The sequence below is a fragment of the Hypanus sabinus genome, chromosome 14 (assembly GCF_030144855.1).
Source record: "Hypanus sabinus isolate sHypSab1 chromosome 14, sHypSab1.hap1, whole genome shotgun sequence".
Lineage (NCBI taxonomy): Eukaryota > Metazoa > Chordata > Chondrichthyes > Myliobatiformes > Dasyatidae > Hypanus > Hypanus sabinus.
The window spans coordinates 51,277,339-51,295,233 of NC_082719.1; the positions used below are offsets into that span (position 1 = coordinate 51,277,339).

At 42.6% G+C, this 17,895-nt stretch overlaps 3 protein-coding genes across 11 annotated transcripts in view; 2 read left to right on the top strand and 1 right to left on the bottom strand.

The window, feature by feature from the left end:
- Positions 1 to 2,788: 2,788 nt before the first annotated feature.
- On the top strand, positions 2,789 to 9,816 carry slc10a4 (solute carrier family 10 member 4). Its single transcript, XM_059988542.1, is given in 4 exon segments — positions 2,789 to 2,948; positions 2,951 to 3,020; positions 3,585 to 3,798; positions 9,237 to 9,816. Coding segments are annotated over 4 exon segments (942 nt in total). The 5' UTR covers positions 2,789 to 2,803; the 3' UTR covers positions 9,750 to 9,816.
- A 716-nt stretch (positions 9,817 to 10,532) lies between these two features.
- zar1 (zygote arrest 1) lies at positions 10,533 to 12,396 on the top strand. The gene is made up of 4 exons (XM_059988541.1): positions 10,533 to 11,240; positions 11,922 to 12,014; positions 12,085 to 12,159; positions 12,253 to 12,396. The coding sequence occupies exons 1-4, from the start codon at positions 10,533 to 10,535 to the stop codon at positions 12,394 to 12,396; spliced, it is 1,020 nt and encodes a 339-aa protein (XP_059844524.1).
- Positions 12,397 to 14,304: 1,908 nt separating this feature from the next.
- The window catches only part of fryl (furry homolog, like), a 346,929-nt gene continuing 343,338 nt past the window's right edge, over positions 14,305 to 17,895 (bottom strand). For all 9 annotated transcript variants that reach the window (XM_059989161.1, XM_059989159.1, XM_059989158.1 and 6 more), the window contains 2 exons: positions 17,351 to 17,535; positions 14,305 to 16,203 (listed from right to left, as the gene is read on the bottom strand). In XM_059989161.1, the coding sequence (XP_059845144.1) occupies positions 15,945 to 16,203; positions 17,351 to 17,535 (444 nt within the window). In that variant the 3' untranslated portion in view covers positions 14,305 to 15,944. The remainder of the gene's footprint in view (positions 16,204 to 17,350; positions 17,536 to 17,895) is intronic.

Consider the following 17,895-nt stretch of genomic DNA (forward strand, 5'->3'; position numbering starts at 1 on the left):
AACCCAGAAGTAGAAGGATTCGTCATTGTTGTTTCCGTAACAATTCTGTTTTACCCATCAGTTCTGATCTGAAGGAACCTGAAGGAACAGCAATGCATTTTTAGTCTGGCCTCTACCCTTTGACCTGTTTGGCGCGGGTGACCCTACTGAGCTACAAAGCGTAACGCCCCGACTCCAGCCAACATAACTCTCCGGGTCAGCGGGGCACGCAAGCCTCCAGACCCAAAGACAAAACTGTGGTCTTCTTGTTGGTTCAACATAACAGAGCGTCCTGAATTGCTTCATACTGGGGAGTGGCGCGGAATTCCAGTGAGATCCGGATGCCGAGGACAGTGAGACGGCTGAATAGACAGCACAGTGAGTATTGAATTGAACTGAACCAGTTGTGACACGTACCTAAATGCAGTGAAAAGCCTTGCAGACTGATCGAATCATTACACAATGCATCCAGGTTGAACAAGATAAAATAATAACAGAATGCGGAATAAAGTGTATTAGCTGCAGAAAAGGTGCAGTGCAAATAAATAAGGTGCACGATCATAACGAGGTAGATAGAGCGGTGTTAGAGAGGATGGAGCGGGACGCTTTAAGCTGAACCACCCTGATGCCGCGGCGTTTATTCGAGAGTGCTTCACTGACCTTTCATCTCGAAATCAAAGCCAGTTCCGAACTGTCCGCTTCCGCTGTGAACCGGGTGTATCGTTCCTGCACCTCAGCGTGGCCAAGAGCACCCAGTGACACCGAGAAAGACCATGGGTGGATGGAGCGGTTCTGCAAGATACCGCCCACTTCTTTAAGCGCCAGCTTATCTTATGTCCACTGTTCACCGTTTCATTACTTCTGCTAATCTGGTAGTTTTGATAAGGTAATGCAGGCACCTTATCAATGCTTCCTTGGCTAAGCGCGACCGCCCATGGGTCGAGAGAAAGGACCCCGCTGTTTGCTCGGCTTCCTCCTTAAATCAGATGTTATTCATTTAGTTAGCGCGGAGTCGACCCTTCCTGCCTTTCGAGTCACGCCGCCCAGTAACCCCACAATCCCGATTAACACTAACCTAATCACGGGAACAATGTACAATTAATCTAGCCGGTAGGTAGGAGGAAACCGCAGTACCCGGGGGAAACCTACGCGTTTCAAGGGAAGGACGACATCGGAATTCTGGAATTCCCCAGGCTGTAAGAGCGTCGCGCCTGTTACTTCTATATATATATATCTATAGAAAAAGAAACCCAAATCTACAAGAAACAGACGGTAGGGGCTATTTGAAATCTGTGTGTGACACAATTGGCCGCAGATACTGGAATCTGGAGCAACAACGAATCTGTTGGAGGAACGTCGATAATTTATTTTTCCCACATAAGCTGCTCGACCTGTTGAATTCCGCCAGCAGATTGTGGCTCTGAAGAGAGTGAGTGAGTGAGTGAGTGAGTGTGTGTGTGTGTGTGTGTGTGTGATTGTGTGTGTGTGTGTGATTGTGAGTGTGTGTGAGTGAGTGTGTGTGTGTGTGTGTGAGAGAGAGAGATTGTGAGTGTGCGTGTGTGTGTGATTGTGAGTGTGTGTGTGTGAGAGAGAGTGTGAGTGTGCGTGTGTGTGTGTGATTGTGAGTGTGTGTGTGTGTGTGATTGTGTGTTTTTTTTTGCTCTAACGGGAGCCTTGCTGCTGTCTATTAAAGGCTTTCTTCTACTTTGTCCACTTGGCTTTATTTCAGTGCTTTTCCTCAATAACCCTTCAAGAACACATTTTTTAAAGTAAAGCCCCCGAGCACAGTGCCGGGTGAAATACATGGGTGACAACCCTGTTACCCTACGCTGGAATCAGGCTTTAACTGAATCCACAATTAACGTCCAAGTGCAGGGGCGACCGAGGTTCTAGTTGTAAAGTCTCTGAAACCATTTCGGATATGATCGCTCGCCAATTCCCGGCAGCCCGAAAGTCGAGGAGGTTTTACACAGAGAACTGCCGGCGTGGGTGGGTGTGTGTGTCGGGTGGGGTTCTCTCCCAGCGTTGAGTGCAGGCTTGGGGACTGGTGGAGCGCGCGGCAGGGACGAAAGCATATTTAAATCGTGATCAAAAGTACTTTATTACCAAGAAAGGAATTCAGCGGTTTTGTCATCTCACAGGACCGTGCGGTTAAACTGCCCTCTGGCCAGGTGTGGACATTTGCCTTGTTCCTGCACTTAGAGATCAGAAATAGATGGAAAGTCGATTGTCTTCCCGCTTCTTGTGAAACATTGCAAACATTGGTGATATCTTTTAGAAACCCGAATGAAGCAAAATTCACAGACACCATCCCTGATCAGTCTCCTTCCGTACCTCGGACTACAATTGCAACAGTGGCATTTAATCCCAGAGAGGCAAACAAAAGCGGGGGAGGGGCGCAAACATGGGGAAAAGGTATACTTATCCAGAGGGCGGTTGAGTTTATCTTATGAGATGCTAATCAGACTTGAATTGAACTGGGGAGAGAATTGTCATCTCGCCAATAAGATCGGGCTGGAAGGAACCACAAGAGAAACAGACTCCCAGCCTATATAAATGTAGTCAGAATGTGCGTGAGTTGCCCGAGCTCATTCGGAGACTGGCCAGACATCGTCCGGATGGAAAACGATACCTTCGCTCTTAATGCCACCCGGATCCCACCCACCTTCCTGGATGTTTCCAACTCCACGGGCACAAGTGAAGAGTTGGTCGCTTAGACAGATGCGCAACCATCCAGTTGTGGGAGATCGACGCCAAACCCTTCTGGGACTCGAGCCTGAATCAAGGTATTAACGTATTGGTGGCGGCGCTGCTGTGTCTGACCATGCTAGGTCTGGGCTGCACCGTGGAGGCGCAGCAGCTGGGAACTCACCTCAGGAGGCCGGTGGCCATTGTGTTGGCTGCCATCACCCAGTTTGTCATCATGCCCTTGGTGGCTTTCCTGCTCGCCCTGCTCTTCTCCCTCCCTGAGGTGGCTGCTGTCCCGGCGGCAACCTCTCCAACATCATGGCTGTTCTGGTCAACGGAGACATGAACCTCAGGTAAAGCGGAGTGGAGGGGTGAGGGTGGTCTGCGGGACCGGTCCGGGGCCGGTTCTACTGTGTCATGGCAGTCCTTAGGCAAGACGGCGGAAAGGGGACTCCAGGAGGGTTCTGCCCAGGATTGGGGAAGGCGTGAGGGAGGGGTGTGAGGTGGAGGTTTGGAGTGAAGGGTGGGTTGTTAGGATTGATGCGAAAGGTTCGGAAGCTGTGGGACTGTGGGGAAGAGGTGCGATGTGGGTGGGGACTGCTGGGGTGGTGGGGTAGGGTACGGAGAATGGTGTGGGGAGCGGTTTAGAGGGTGAGTGAGGAGTGGAAGTGGCATTGTGCGGGTGAGTGTTGCGCCAGTGTGGGGGATCTTGTGGCAAGGATTGTGAGGGCGATTGAGGCGTCGGGGTGTGTATCTGTGAAGGAGACGGTGGAGGTGAGGTTATGTCTGGAGCTGGCAGATGATGTGAGCGGAACCGGGGCATCAGGAACACGAGTACTGACCGTGCGGTGATGTGGGAGATCTGACTCACGGTTGATTCACTTGCCCTCTGCTTCTCTCCCCTCCCCCACCCCAAGTATAATGATGACCGTATCCTCAACGCTCCTGGCGCTGCTGTTGATGCCCTTGTGCTTGTGGATTTACAGCCGAGCCTGGATTAATACCCCTGTCGTTCAACTCATGCCCTTTGGGGCGACGATAATTCTTACTCTCTGCAGCACTTTAATCCCAATTGGTCTGGGAGTCTTCATCAGATTCAAATACAGCCGGGCTGCTGTTATTCTCCTCAAGGTAGGGTTACCGGGAGTTGGAGGACTTCCCACTCGTGAGCAGCTCCTATCCATGTGACTGTTCACCAATATGTCTCTCAAAGGGATCGTGTAAATGGAATTGTAATTGAAATATGAATTAGAATGCATAAAAGTGGTTTTCATTCAAAAATACGAAAATCAAAAGATATTAAACTACTCTTTATAAAGGCTCGATTTGGAGCAGGCAATTAGGAGATGGAAGACGGTGATTTCTGCTCGTTAGTTATTGTTAACTCACTCAACATGTTTATATACTCTTTTGAGGTTTTTTCAACTAGAGAACTTGCACATTTCTTCTTAGATTTTGATCGCGTTGCTTTTGTCAAAGGAAACTGAAATCCCCGGTATACGGACATAAGCGGCAAAGCCCAGATGACGTGTCGAGACTGAAAAATTAAAGCACTCTTCCGAAAAGTTCGATTTGTGCTTGGGCTGTCAGTCGCCCCTCTGATTTTTGAACGCTGAGCTTCCACCGCCCCCCCCCCACGACTCACACACCCCAAAACCAATACAGATGGTGTCGATGTAAATTTTCAAAAAACGGAGATAAACTCTCAGCAGATCAAGCAGTGTCTGACAGAGGAAGTGAGGGAGGGGGAGGGGGGGGGAAGAGAGAGGAAACGAGAGCGAAAGCACATCGACAGTAGGTCCATATCTCTGATTCTGCATACAAATCCTTGAAGTGTCCTGCCCGAAATGTTCATTGGGCCGTTCTGGTTGTTGAGTGTTTCCGACTGTTCAGTGAATTGGGGGATCTCATTGAGACCAGTCGTAAACAGGAGGATTTCATTCAACGGTTTTGGTCTGTGATAACTCGTTTAACGATAGTACTAACCGCTTATTGAACGTAAATATAGCAATTAAACGTATTTTGATTTTACTTATGAAGAAAGTCAATGACTTCTAACTTAACTTTCAATTTACCAAATAATAACTTTTTGATACACATTAATTTCAATTTTAAAACGTAAATCTGGCAGCCACAGATTTAAAACAGCTAGGGAAAGTGAGCTGACGCCGAAAATGAATTTAGTGTCGTCGCGGCAGACTAAAACGATCCACGGATAATTTTGGATGCAGATCCGCTATAGGACGACCCCAGGTATAGGCAAGAGCGTCTTAGGACGTGGATCAACAGAGCTCGTGATGTTGCACCGACCTTTAAAACCTACTCCTAGATCTATCTAATGCTTCTCTCCCGCATAGCCTACAAATTTTCTTTTACCTATCTAAGAGTCTCTTAAATGCCCCTGGGTTTGTTGTATCATATACCATGCGAGATTGTTTGTTGGGTCACTCTATACTTTATAAACATGTCTCCAAACCGGACTAAAGTGTAAAATAAAATAAAACCTCAGCGTAGTCAATGGAGATTACATTCTTCAAATACAGTATTTGCAACAATGTGTCCCCAAGACCACTTCGCACTCGCAGCAAATGTGGTACAACAAGTCGTTTGTTGTTTCAGTGGTCGGCAACATACTGTACCCAATGAACTCAGCAGGCCAGGCAGCGTCCACGGAAGGCAATTAACCGTGAGGATTTGGCGGAGGCACTTCTGAGCCGGAAAACAAGGGGGAGAAGGGACAATCCGGCTTGTGATCGGTGAAACCAGTGCCTAGGGACTAAGTAATCTGATTAGAGAAAAACAGGTGGACCATGGACTGAAGGGAAAGAGGAGGAGAACCAGAGAGAAGTGATGGGCGGGTGAGGAGGAGGAGGAGAGTGAGGAATGGAGAATGCAAGAGAGACGCGGGCGAGGAAGAGGATAAATTACTTTGTCAGATAAGTCGATGATCACGCCAGACAGAATACGCGGTGTTGCTCCCCCAACCCCAGTGTGGCCTCATGGGGGCAGGAGGCCGTGGACTGACATGTGAAAACGGGAAAGGGAAGAATTAAAATGGGTGGTTACCGGGTAATCCCGCTTGTTGTGGTGGTGAACAAAACGCCCCCCCCCCCCAATCCACGTCGGGTCTCACAGCGAGTACCGGACACAGCAGCTGATCCCGACATTGCCTTACCTGGTGAAGGGGGGAGTTGTAGGAGCAGGTGCAGCACATATGCCGCTTGCAGGGGTAAGTGCCAGGAGGGAGATCAGTGGGGCAGAGGAATGGACAATGGAATCACGGGATAAATTAACCCCACGGAAAGCAGAGGGATCGAGGGGAGGGAAGGCAAGACGTGTTTAGTGGTCGGATTCCGTTGAAGATGGCAGAAGTTGCGGATAATGATGTGCTGGATGGGGCAAGGGGAACTCTATCCCTGTTATGGTGATAGAAGATGGGGCAGGAGTGGACGTCCGAGAAATGGAGGAAGGAATTAGATCTCTCCGCTTTCCTCAGGGATCGCGCTCCCCGTGTACACGCGTCCCTCTGTCACGAGGAGGCTACTCTCACATTGGAGGAGCAGCACCTCATATTCCGTCTGGGTAACCTCCAAACTGACGGCATGAACATCAATCTCTAATTTTGGGCAATTGCTCCTCCTCCTCCTTTTTAAAATTCCCCATCCTGGTCCCCCTCTCTGCCCTTCCCTTCTCCTCATCTGTCTATCGGCTTCCTCTGGTGCACTTCCTCCTTCCTCTTTCTCCCATGGCCCACTCTCCTTTCCTATCACTTTTCTGTTCCCTCAGTCATTTATCATTTCCGCCCATCACCTCCCAGTTTCTCACTTAACCCCCCCCCCCACTCCACCCACCTCTCCTCACCAGTTCACACTGATCCCCTGCCCCCACGTTCGGATGCTGGTTCTTCGCCCTTTTCAGTCCCAATGAAGAGTGTCGTCCCGAAACGCCGACTCCGACTCCTCCTCCATAGATGCTGCTTGACCTGCCGAGTTCCTCCAGCATTTTATATGCTACCTTGATTTTCAGCATCTGTAGAACCCCTTGTGTTTATAATTTGGTATTAGCCTCTCCAAACGTGTCCTGAGTAAAGTCACAATATCTTCTGTTGAAGACGAACACTTTAAAAAGCATGCAAAGTTTTAAATATGATGTAAGGCTTTTTTGATGTATGGAGTTGTCAAACCTAAAGAAAAAAACCACAGACGCTGGAAGGCTGAAGCAAAAAACACAAAACTGCATATTCTCAGCAGGAGTCTGTAGAAAGAGAAACAGTGTTAACGTTTCAAGTTGAAGACCCTTCGTCAGAACAACAGTTTATACCAAAGGATTCATTACCATTATAAGAAGCGTGCTGTAAGAAACAAGATACACTTGCTACAGATTGAGAATTGAATTGGTAATTGCCCATAATTATCGATCGCGTACATAATCTACCCCAATTTTCCCATGTCGTTGCTGATGTACGTTGAATGAGACGTTACAATGTGTAGTCCGTTCCAATGATTTAGAGCATACGACATAGGAGCAGAATTAGGCCATTTGGCCCACCGAGTCCGCTCCGCCATTCCATCGTGGCTGATCCTTTCCCCCTCCCCCTCAGCCCCACTCGCCGGCCTTTTCCCTGTAACCTTTGATGCCGTGTCCAATCAAGACCCTCTCAGGTCCGCCTTAAATACACCCAACGGCCGGTCCTCCGCGGCTGCTTGTGGTAACAAGTTCATCATCCTCTAGCTAAAGACATTTCTCCGCATCTCGTTGTTAAATGGACGCCCTTCTATCCTGAGGCTGTGCGCTCTTGTCCTAGACTCCCCCGTCAGGGAAACATGCTTTTCACATCTACTCTGTCTAGGCCTTTCAACATTCGAAAGGTTTCATTGAGATGCTCTCATCCTTCGAAATTCCAGTGAGTAGAGACCCAGAGCCATCAAACTTTCCTCGTATGATAACCCTTTCATTCTCGGAATCATCCTTGTGAACCTCCTCTGGACGCTAGTTAAGAAATTACTGAAGGCTTCGCAACATTATTTCATTTTAGTAAATACTGCAGTAAACAGGAATTAATTACAATTCACAAACCTCCGAGCAGTGTTCTTCCATCCAGAGATAACTGAAAATAAAAGCAAAGGGATACTGACACCAGCACGGTACAGTAGAATTGTAAAATAGAATTGGCTCTTTCTGTAAGGCGGAGTAGGATGAACTCGTAGTCCGAGTTTCCAACCAATCTACTTCATCTTACTTCCTTACTAAAGTTGAGTTCTAACTCTGAATGTTTACCTCTAATTATTTGGTAAATTAATACCTAGTACTGGTTCATAAAGAATGCAGATATTCCACAAAAATTTTAAATACTTTATGCGCAAAGATTAAACGGGACTCATACTTCCGAATAACCTATAAAATTGATATCATTGATAGCAAAAAAAACATAGATCCATTGACTTTACTATTGTTGTGTTTGGTCAAAATCAACAATCACGTGTAACTGGGTGTTCTTTTTTGACTGCAGTAATAAACGAACTAGACAACAGGTGGTCCGGAAGCGGAATGTTGTAGTATTTATAGAAATTCGCTATTTTGTCACAGTCATTGAGTTAGGGTTGTTAAACAATTATAATTTCAGGATAGTGTCAGAATTTCTCTGGATCATCTGGAAATTTAACCAACCCACAAAGAAATCACTTCTACTTCTCAATTTTCTGTTTCACTCTTCCAGGGTTGTTCCTTCGGAATGGCCTTTTCTTCAGGCTTCGGAAAAACCGATAAATTTAAAACATATCTGATATAACAGCGCCCAAACTGAACAATATTCCTATTTTCCTCAGTTATAGCTTCAAATCGCTCCAGTTTAAGTGCTCTATTCATTCACTAAAGTTAGGCTTTTTAAAGTTTCAGGTCTGGTTGTTAACCGTACCAATCAACAAATCCTGAGTTCTAATGAAGCTAATAATTATGCCATTGTTATTACCCATTGTATGGCCTTTCATACCTCAATAAATTGTAATCTGAATTACAACTCATCTTGCGTCATTCCCGTAATAAAGTTACTACATCGGATATATTGAAACAGGTTTTATCTGATTGCCCAACGAAAGAACTCCCTCTAATTTTATCTTTATTAGTTTATAGAATAAACTGCTTCCCATTTTATACAGTCCCGCCAAGTTACCCAATTAGGGTTGTGTACAAAATGTTTTCTAAAAATATGTGTTCTTGCCCAGACGTCTAACTTTCGTGAGGTTTTTAAAAAAAAAATGAAGTCCAAATTCAACCAACCACTAGCGGAACTCCCATTTTGATGTATCAGCGTCTATTGTTTTGGTCAGGGGTTCATGAAGTTGCTCTGGATAGATCATCACGGAGGATCCCATAAGGAATTGTGTAGATTGCACCTACATTCACTTATAATAACTTTCTCTTGCATACTGTTGATTATCACTAGTTCATGTCGAATTTGTAACAACTACAGTTGTATAGAACTTAAAAACTTATTTCTAAAAGTCAGTTTTAATCACAGAGGAACCGAATTTACATTGGAAACATTTTCTTTTAAAATAATTCTCATCTAGATTTCACTCTGGTCCTTGATGATCTCTCTTTTAATCCTCTTCATCCTCACTGGCACAATGCTGGGTCCTGATATTCTCGCTACTATTCCAGTTTCCGTCTATATTGTGGCCCTGCTGATGCCAATTGTCGGATACGTTGCTGGTTATGGCCTGGCTACCCTCTTTGATCTGTCTCCCAACTGCAAAAGGACAGTTTCCTTGGAGACTGGATGTCAAAACGTGCAACTCTGTACAGCCATTCTGAAGTTAGCCTTCCCGCCCCAGATTATCGGCGGTATCTCCATGTTTCCACTGCTGTACGCTCTGTTCCAAGCTACAGAAGCCACCCTGTTTGTTTTAGGGTACAAAATCTACAGACGAGATGCGTGGTTAAAGCAAAAGCCATCAGATGAGGACGAGACGGACATTTTGTACAATAAACTCAAAGAAGATATAAATGCGTCGGTATACGAAGCTATGAGAGAACAACTCACCACTGTAATAGAACCCACTACAAGTGCAACTCAACTGTGAAACGCCATGGGCTAATAACCCCGTAACTGATTGCTGTATCTGCTTTAAGGCTGATTTATACTCACGCGTCGCGGCGACACAGACCGCAACAACTGTGATTGGTCCGCTTGATAGCATCGCATTTCTTCCTACACATCGCCAGTTGCTTCTTCTCTGCCATGTCTATACACCGATGCGAAATAGATGAACCAAATCTACGCCTACATACGAAAATGTTTAAAATGCATTTCTTCATCCACATCTCTCACGAAGAAACTCAACACAGTAGCATAGAAACCCCACCGCCAACTAGCTTAAGGCTTAACCCCACCTTCTACACGTGCTCTGTGCGATCCGGATGTTCTTGGTTGGTAAATTAGTATATTGAAGAATATCTGAATTAATAGTGGATTTCACAAGTGAAAGTTTGTTATTCACTGTATGCATGTAAATAATGATCTTTTGACTGTTATATATAGTGATCCCTCAAAACATTTAATACATTCTACGTGAAATTTCAAAATCCGTTGGGATTTCGTCTATAACTATTATTTATGTTCATATACGATATATCTAATACAATTTTTACTTGAATTATATGAACCATCAGAAATAATATAACTTGTTTCAGAGCTGCTTCAATTCTAGTTGCAATGTTTTCTTCACACGTGACTAATAAAGTTATCTGAAAACCGTGAGCACAGCTTGTTAAAGGAATTGTTTGAGTCAATCAAAGACAGCCGTGTAATTGACTGAGTGGACTATTTAAATAAAGCAAGGCTTTGTTTCTCTCTGCCTAAAGCAATGGCTACCTTAGGGGAAGAGGCGTTTGATTATATTTACTCGCCATATAATCCTTACTCTTATCAATATTTGAGTTATCGACCAAAAAGTTGTAATTGGAGGCAAAGACAGTACCTAAACAAATATGTGGACCCTATCGAGTATTTCGACAACTATCAACGCGCTCAGCTCAAAGCCATATTGTCTCAGGTAAACCCAAACTTAACTCCAAGAATGAGAAAAGCCAACACCAAAGACATCGGAGTGCAGGTTAGCCCTAAAATCGACGCGTCTGTGCAATGTTCCTTAGGTCCAAGAACACTCATGAAGATGACTATTAGGCAGAAAGAAGTAACCTTCAAATACCGGGCTTCACCAAACCAGGTCCAAGGGAGTCAGGCGAGTATGCCCAAGAATGTTCGATTCCGGAGAACCATGGCTATCTTCTCGCCTCTCATGTCGTCCAACCTAAACACATTCATCAATAAAGACGACCAGGATACTAGAAAGGCAGATTCTAAAGAGCCGCGAGAAAAGACACTTTCAGAAGAAGTGAAGGAAAACGAAAAACAGGAGGCCACGTTGGAGCCAGTGCAGAATTCAGAGGAGACAAGCTCAACAGTTCTGCATGGGACTAATACCCAAGAACCTGAGAATACAAAGAAAAAGCAAAATAACGAAGATGTAGTAGTCAATACTGCCAAAAATGAGAGTCGGCTAAAATTTCAGGTGAGAATTTCATTTTAAAATATTCCTTCAAGAGGTAAAAGTAAAAATCGGGAATTAAACTTGAACCCATCAGCAGTTTAAATGGTCTGAATCACAAGGTGTTTCCTGTGCATTGAAAAGAATAAGCGGGGGATAGAAAGGGATATAATTCCACTCATTTTAATAAATGACTTAAAGGTTACTAGCGTGGGGGTTATTTTAATCCACGATATTCTACCCGTTGGATAATAGGCATTTCAAACCTGTTTAATTTCAGTGACAATGTAGTTCACTTCAGCATATGTCAAGCACGTATTTTGTTCATGGAACATCCCACTGGCTCAACATTGGGAGCGAGGAGTTGCCACGAACAGCACGGTAGACGCCACTCTCTCCACCCAGAAACGTGCTCTGAAGACTCTTAAAATCTTGAGCAACAAATGAGAAACATAACGGGTCGAATAGCAGCTGTGGGGAGGGGAAAAATATTTTGCTCGAGTCCCTGATGCGCAGATGTTTCTTGTTCCTTTAAATTCCTACAGCAAATTTTCCTGTTCCGGCTGTTCTTGGGGTTGAACTACCAGCAGTAAGGCTTTCCCTGGTTCTTTTTGTGTAGCCTTAAACCATTTTATTCACCTCACGCCATCAATCAAAGGCAGGTACCGTTTTTACATGGACTAAAGTGTTTTTTACTTGGTTTAGTTTCTAGAGCAAAAGTATGGATACTTCCACTGCAAGGACTGCAGTGCTCGTTGGGAGAGTGCTTACGTCTGGTGCGTGCAGGGCACTAACAAGGCAAGTATAAGCCAGCGCGTTCGTATATTCTTTAAGATTCCTCTGTTTCACGAATCCCCTCTCCCCACAGGTCTACTTCAAACAGTTTTGCAGAACCTGCGAAAAGGCGTACAACCCTTACCGAGTCGAGAACATCACCTGTCAAGTAAGTAGCGCTGGAAGCAGACAGCTACTATAGAAAAATTTTCAGGAGCACCCAGCAGCCTGCGGTGAGACATGTTTTTTCTTGCCCTATCAGACCTGCAGACAGACAAGATGCACCTGCCCCATCAAAATGCGGCACGTTGACCCAAAGAGGCCACATCGTCAAGACCTATGTGGCAGGTGCAAGGGTAAACGACTCTCGTGTGACAGCACTTTCAGCTTCAAATACATCATTTGATTTCGATGGTGTGGTTGATTTCCTGCTCCGAACTCGAGTTAATGGAACGCAGGAAGTAGTCTTTTTGATTTAGTAACATTGCAAAAATAAAGTGTTTAAAAAAAAAAAATCTTTTCTGCTCGCCGTTTCCTGAAATAGGCAATATCTTAAAACAGTTTATGGTGAATATTAATACACCCAACGAATCCCTAGGGACGTTTTAGTAACAATTTCTGGAAACTCTATTTCACGAGCTGGCACATTAGGTGCAGTTAAATTCCAGCCCCTCCAAAATTTGGATCCACATGGTTGTTGGCTGCTATATTACCGGGAGGCGGAATGGTTGGGGCTGACCGCGTGGGTACATGACTTCCTCCCACACTTCGAAGATCACGATTTGAGGCAAACTTCGCTGTGCATGTGATGAAGAACGTGGGGGGGGGGGGGGAGAAGAGGGAGAGGCCCAGAGTAGATAGCAAGTGTTGTCACCTATTACCTTTGCGTAGTTGGCCGTTTCCTATAATTTTAATTTTGTCCTAACGCTTACCTGTCCTGCATTCTAGCCGAGTACGATGGTCTTCTGCACTATTGTATCAGAGCTAATTTCACATCCACTTGAGAGGTTGCTCTTGCAATTAGCTCGTTGACATGTATTTCCAGCCACAATGTTCAAATTTTGACCTCCTGGATTTTAAGTACATTATTTAGACTTTAAAACCATAAATCCATGGCACAGTTGAGCTGTAGCAGAATAATATCTTTCAGCTGCAGGGGTGGTAGAGTGCATTAGGTGTAAATAGAAAGAGCTCTTAAATGTAGGTGGTGGTAGTTGAATTTGCCATTTGTGTACAAGAGCTTAAGGAAACAAATGGCTTTCTGATGTTTACTATTAAGGTGGTTGCTGTCAAAAGTGAATGCCATCTAGTAGTGTAGGTGAGTTTCTTTTGATGTACAACTTCAACTGTCCTTTAGCTTCCATAAATTATGCTTTACCTGAGGGCTCTGCCAGCTGTTTTACCCAGTGTAGCACCTGCAGCTAGTGTATATACCACAAGTCTGATTGCATTGATTTCACAACATCTCTTGTATTATCATACTAATGCACCACCAGCCATCCAAGTTGTAATTCAGCATATGTTGTTTACACCTCAAGAATAAACAAAACAATGAGGGGGGGGGGAGTGGAATCATATTTAAACACCCTTAACTTGTTTTCTAAACTGGTTGTTCACTTATCAGTGAAGATTGTTTTTTTTAAATTCCAAGATGCTAAGTCTAAAGGGAAAATCATCCCCATTTATACATGAACATTATAATGAGCATTTTACATTAAACCAGCCCATAAGGTAATGTACTAAAAAGGGCTGAAAATATTAACTTCCATTGTGGTGATTTTTTAAAAAACCTCTGCTTATTCATGGTTATGTTGTATAAATCCATGACTCCTTGCATATCCACACCCAGTTTAATTTCAGTCATTTCAAATTGTGATTTCTAATCCTTAAATGGATATTAACCAAATTCCAGTCAATGCCTTTGTCACACAGTTCTTGCACTAATGAAAAGCAGCAATCTTCCTAGATTGAGATTTTCAAATAAAACATGGTGTAGCAAGAGAGTGAAATTCAAGTCTTCGTTCAGCTGGGAAGTATTTCAAATACTCAATATCTAGTGGGACTGGGGAAAGAGAAAGTTCATGTGATCTACTTGCATCATTATTTACTCCCCTCATGCAGCAGTGTAAACACAATAAGGTACTTGTTCAGATGGTTAGCTTTTGGTTATTCAAACAGGGGCAATTCTAAAACTACCCCAAACAGAATTGATCACATTGTACTATCAAGAAATCATAAATGTATTAAAATAAGATATGAAATTTAAAATGGATGAACTATTTTCCCCATCAAATATTTGAGTCATAGTACCAAACCGCCAACAAAATAATTTATCATTGTTGAAGAATGATTACAGTGATTTGTTAATTTGCTATGACTGGTTACAGAGCCTTAAATTATATTAACTACTGTTTGCAGTCTGATAGCATGCACAGTGCCTTTAAACTCATACAATTCATTACAAGTATGCCTGGTCTACAGTTCACTTTCTCAGAAGGCAAAAAGCCAAAATTGAACAGTACATTCTATGCTCCACGAGTTGGAGTCCAATAAAAATCACAGTGGATAGGATAGATGCATATAATAAGCAGGGTCATTCCCAGCAAACAGAGGCAGCACACCATCAATGGGTGAAATTACATTCAATTTCTTCCCCCCAAGAAAGCCACTGCTGTGAACAATCTCATTTATTTCAAAAGCTGGAAAGTTTCAGCATTCTTCCTCGAGTATCACTAATGTTGTGTATTCAGTCTTTGTCTTTCCCAATAATGCAGCAAAAGATGGTCCCGAAGTTCAAAATCCACGGGAGACAGATGAGTAGACAGAATATTATTTGCTCTCAGGTTTATCTAAATTCAGACTGGAGAGGCAGCAGATAAAGACTCATTACCAGTACTTAAGTATTTTGTTTTGCATTAGTTTTATACACCTATTCTCAACAGTGCAATGCACAAATATACAAGGAAATACTTTTTTTACACTATACAAGTCTAAAATATTTACAGAGTAGAATAACTTAGGTGAGTTCTCCTAATGAAAATGGCTAGAATGTGGCACTTTTTGCTGCCACTTTGTTAAGTCCCAGGCGCATTTTTGGTTATATACCATCAGTATTTGTAACATACAGTAATTACTGAGCAGGGAACATCTAATGTCCACTGAACAGTAAACAAAATAACAGTTTGCAGTATTAGTTTTACATTGCTGAGTAAAACTCAGTTTGGTATCCCAACTTTCTATAAGATTTTCTACAGCATACCATGGATCATATTAACTCTAATACAAAATAAATTTCTTAAAAAATGTTTCCAGACATGCTCTGAGAGATCTTATGAACTATTAACACTTTATGCTAAAGCCTGCAGTCAATGTCAAATCAAGTTAACCTCTTGTATATAATCTTTTACCACAGGGATAGTGGTATGAAATTTTGTCCAAGGGGTTTAACCCGTTTTTGTCCCGACACTGAAAACTGACATTGCCAATGTGTTGCTTTGAAGCCTTGCAGGTTATTCAGCCTAAAGCCATTTCCTAGCTGATTTTTAGCATCATTCCACCTGCCGCAGAGCGCCTGAATGTTACTATTATACATTATTACTTGGGAGCTGGCTTGTCTTCAGAAAAAGAAGATTATGTGCCCTTCCATGCCTTTTTCTTTCAGTAATGGCTACAGTACTAGTGCAATATACCATGACTTAATAATTGCACTGTCAAACCTTATTTTGTGCAACTGGAGTGCTTGCCCATACTGTTGTTAATTGTGTGCAGGTACTGCTCACTAGTTTTTCTTATCCCATTTAACAACCTGGTTCTTTATATGTCTGACTATTTCTATAAATAGATGCAACCTGGTGAGTGTTCAAAACAAATTGAAGCTGACGGGAGGGAGAGGATATGGTTAATATTCATACTGTATCTTAATGCAATGTGTAAATATTGAGTTACTGCTGTAAATTAAAATCCAGTACTCTGAACATCAGCCACAGGTGTTGACTTTGCCAGAAGTTGGTATGACTGCACAGTTCGCAGAGATTCACGAATTTGTAGATTCAACTCCATCAGTTTAGAGCAGACTTTGGATAAATCCTGGTTTGACCCTACCACAGCAAAGCTGCCAGTTTGGCCCAATGTCTGATGGCGAAAATAAATATGTAGGAGGGTTTGTATTGGATCATCTTCCCCATTTCCGAAAATATCATTGGGCCATACAGATCTGGTGGATAAAAATGTAGGTCAATTTACCAAGAGCTTAGATTTTAGATGATTTCTAACATTAATGCATTCAAATCTCCATTATAGTATTAAAAATAATTGCAAATGTAACAACTACTTATCAAATTTAATAGATCTTATCAAGATTAAAAACAGAAAATGCTAGAAATACTGAGCAGGTTAGGCCACACGTGTCCTTATGAAGGATCTTTGACTTGAGATGTTAACTGTTTCTCTTCCTGCAGGTGCTTTCTGACTTCCTGAGTATTTCTAACAGTTTTTGGTTCTCATTTAGGTTTACAGAATCTGCAGTTTTTATTTTCATATCAAGTATTTGTAAACATTTAAGATGTAATGTTGGTTTGTAAAATCAGATTCCAGCAATAAGTAATAACATGAGAAGAGAACTTTGTTCACAGTGCCATGTCTATTACAGCACCCAGTTTGATATCCCTTTTCATCGTATTACAGTCAAGAATTAAGACGGCCCTGAAACTACTGCTTGTGGCAGGCCAGTTGCTTATGATCCAAGATTTTAAGCTACTGATCCTTCTGGTGAAAAACTAACCATAGAAAGTAAAGTTTGATCAAGGAATTGATAACGTGGAAAATAATTTATATGAACTTTGATAACTGGGTGGAAAATACCTGTGAAAAGGATATCCAACAACTTTGCCACAAGATGGATCATATAAGATAGGATGAATGGGGAAGCTGACACAGTCAAAGACTTTTGAATCCCAATGTATATTTTCCCCTATGATATAGTCAGGTTTCTTATTAGTGAAAACTGCTCAGGTGCAACAAAATTCATTCAGAAGTAAAATCCATTTATGATATTTATGACTAATGTTACAGATTTTTCAGTTGCAAGCATAATGAATATTGGAAAAATGATATAGTGAGCTGGTGCTTACTTGTGTAGGAATCAAATATCAGCTGTACTTTAGAAGTTCCAAATGTGAAAGTAACAAAGGAATTTGTGTGAAATTAATTAATCACTCAATTAATTTGTCAAATCATGTTGCATTGTTCATAATGTAGTTGATTTGTTTGCTTTAAACTTTGGAAATGAGTTAATTCAATGATAAAAAATTGGATCTTCATTCCTCCTACCATATCCTGAACAAAATAATCAGATATGTTACCTGAATGCTTTGACTTGAGCAAGTGCAGAAGGAAACTCCTTATTTCTCAAAGATTCAATGAGCGATTGAATGGCAGTCTCTGTGCATGTTTGCAAGGTTTCAGGGACTTCAACTTCATCACTTATACCTTCTGCCTCTTTCAGACTTGCTTCCAGCAAAGCTAATTCCTCAGACATATTTATCACCTTTAAAAAAAAGACATATATGAAAACCAACCTTCACGTGGTTCTGCCAAACATCACACATGGTACTTAAGTTGTTAAGTAGCCGAAGAACAAAATATGATACACGTATTTTAAATTTGCCTTATTATATGATGTGTTTCTGAGAAAGTTAGTATTTATTTCCCATTCCTATTTTCCCTTCAAGTTGGTAGTCACACAAAATCTTGGATCTCTGCTAGGTAGACTTTATGAAAGGGCTATGCAGTGTCAATTAAGGAATGGTGATGTATTCTAAATAATCTCAAGTGTTTTTTTTAAATGGACAAGACAGGTACTTTGAGAGTTATGATACCAGTCTTGAAATTACTGAATATTGAAGGA

Bases quoted from the DNA above. Each gene is read 5' to 3' on its own strand.
- zar1 (XM_059988541.1), top strand. From the start codon at position 10,533: ATGGCTACCTTAGGGGAAGAGGCGTTTGATTATATTTACTCGCCATAT. The intron at 12,015-12,084 runs GCAAGTATAAGC...CTCTCCCCACAG, and splicing joins GCGTGCAGGGCACTAACAAG to GTCTACTTCAAACAGTTTTG. The intron at 12,160-12,252 runs GTAAGTAGCGCT...TTGCCCTATCAG, and splicing joins TCGAGAACATCACCTGTCAA to ACCTGCAGACAGACAAGATG.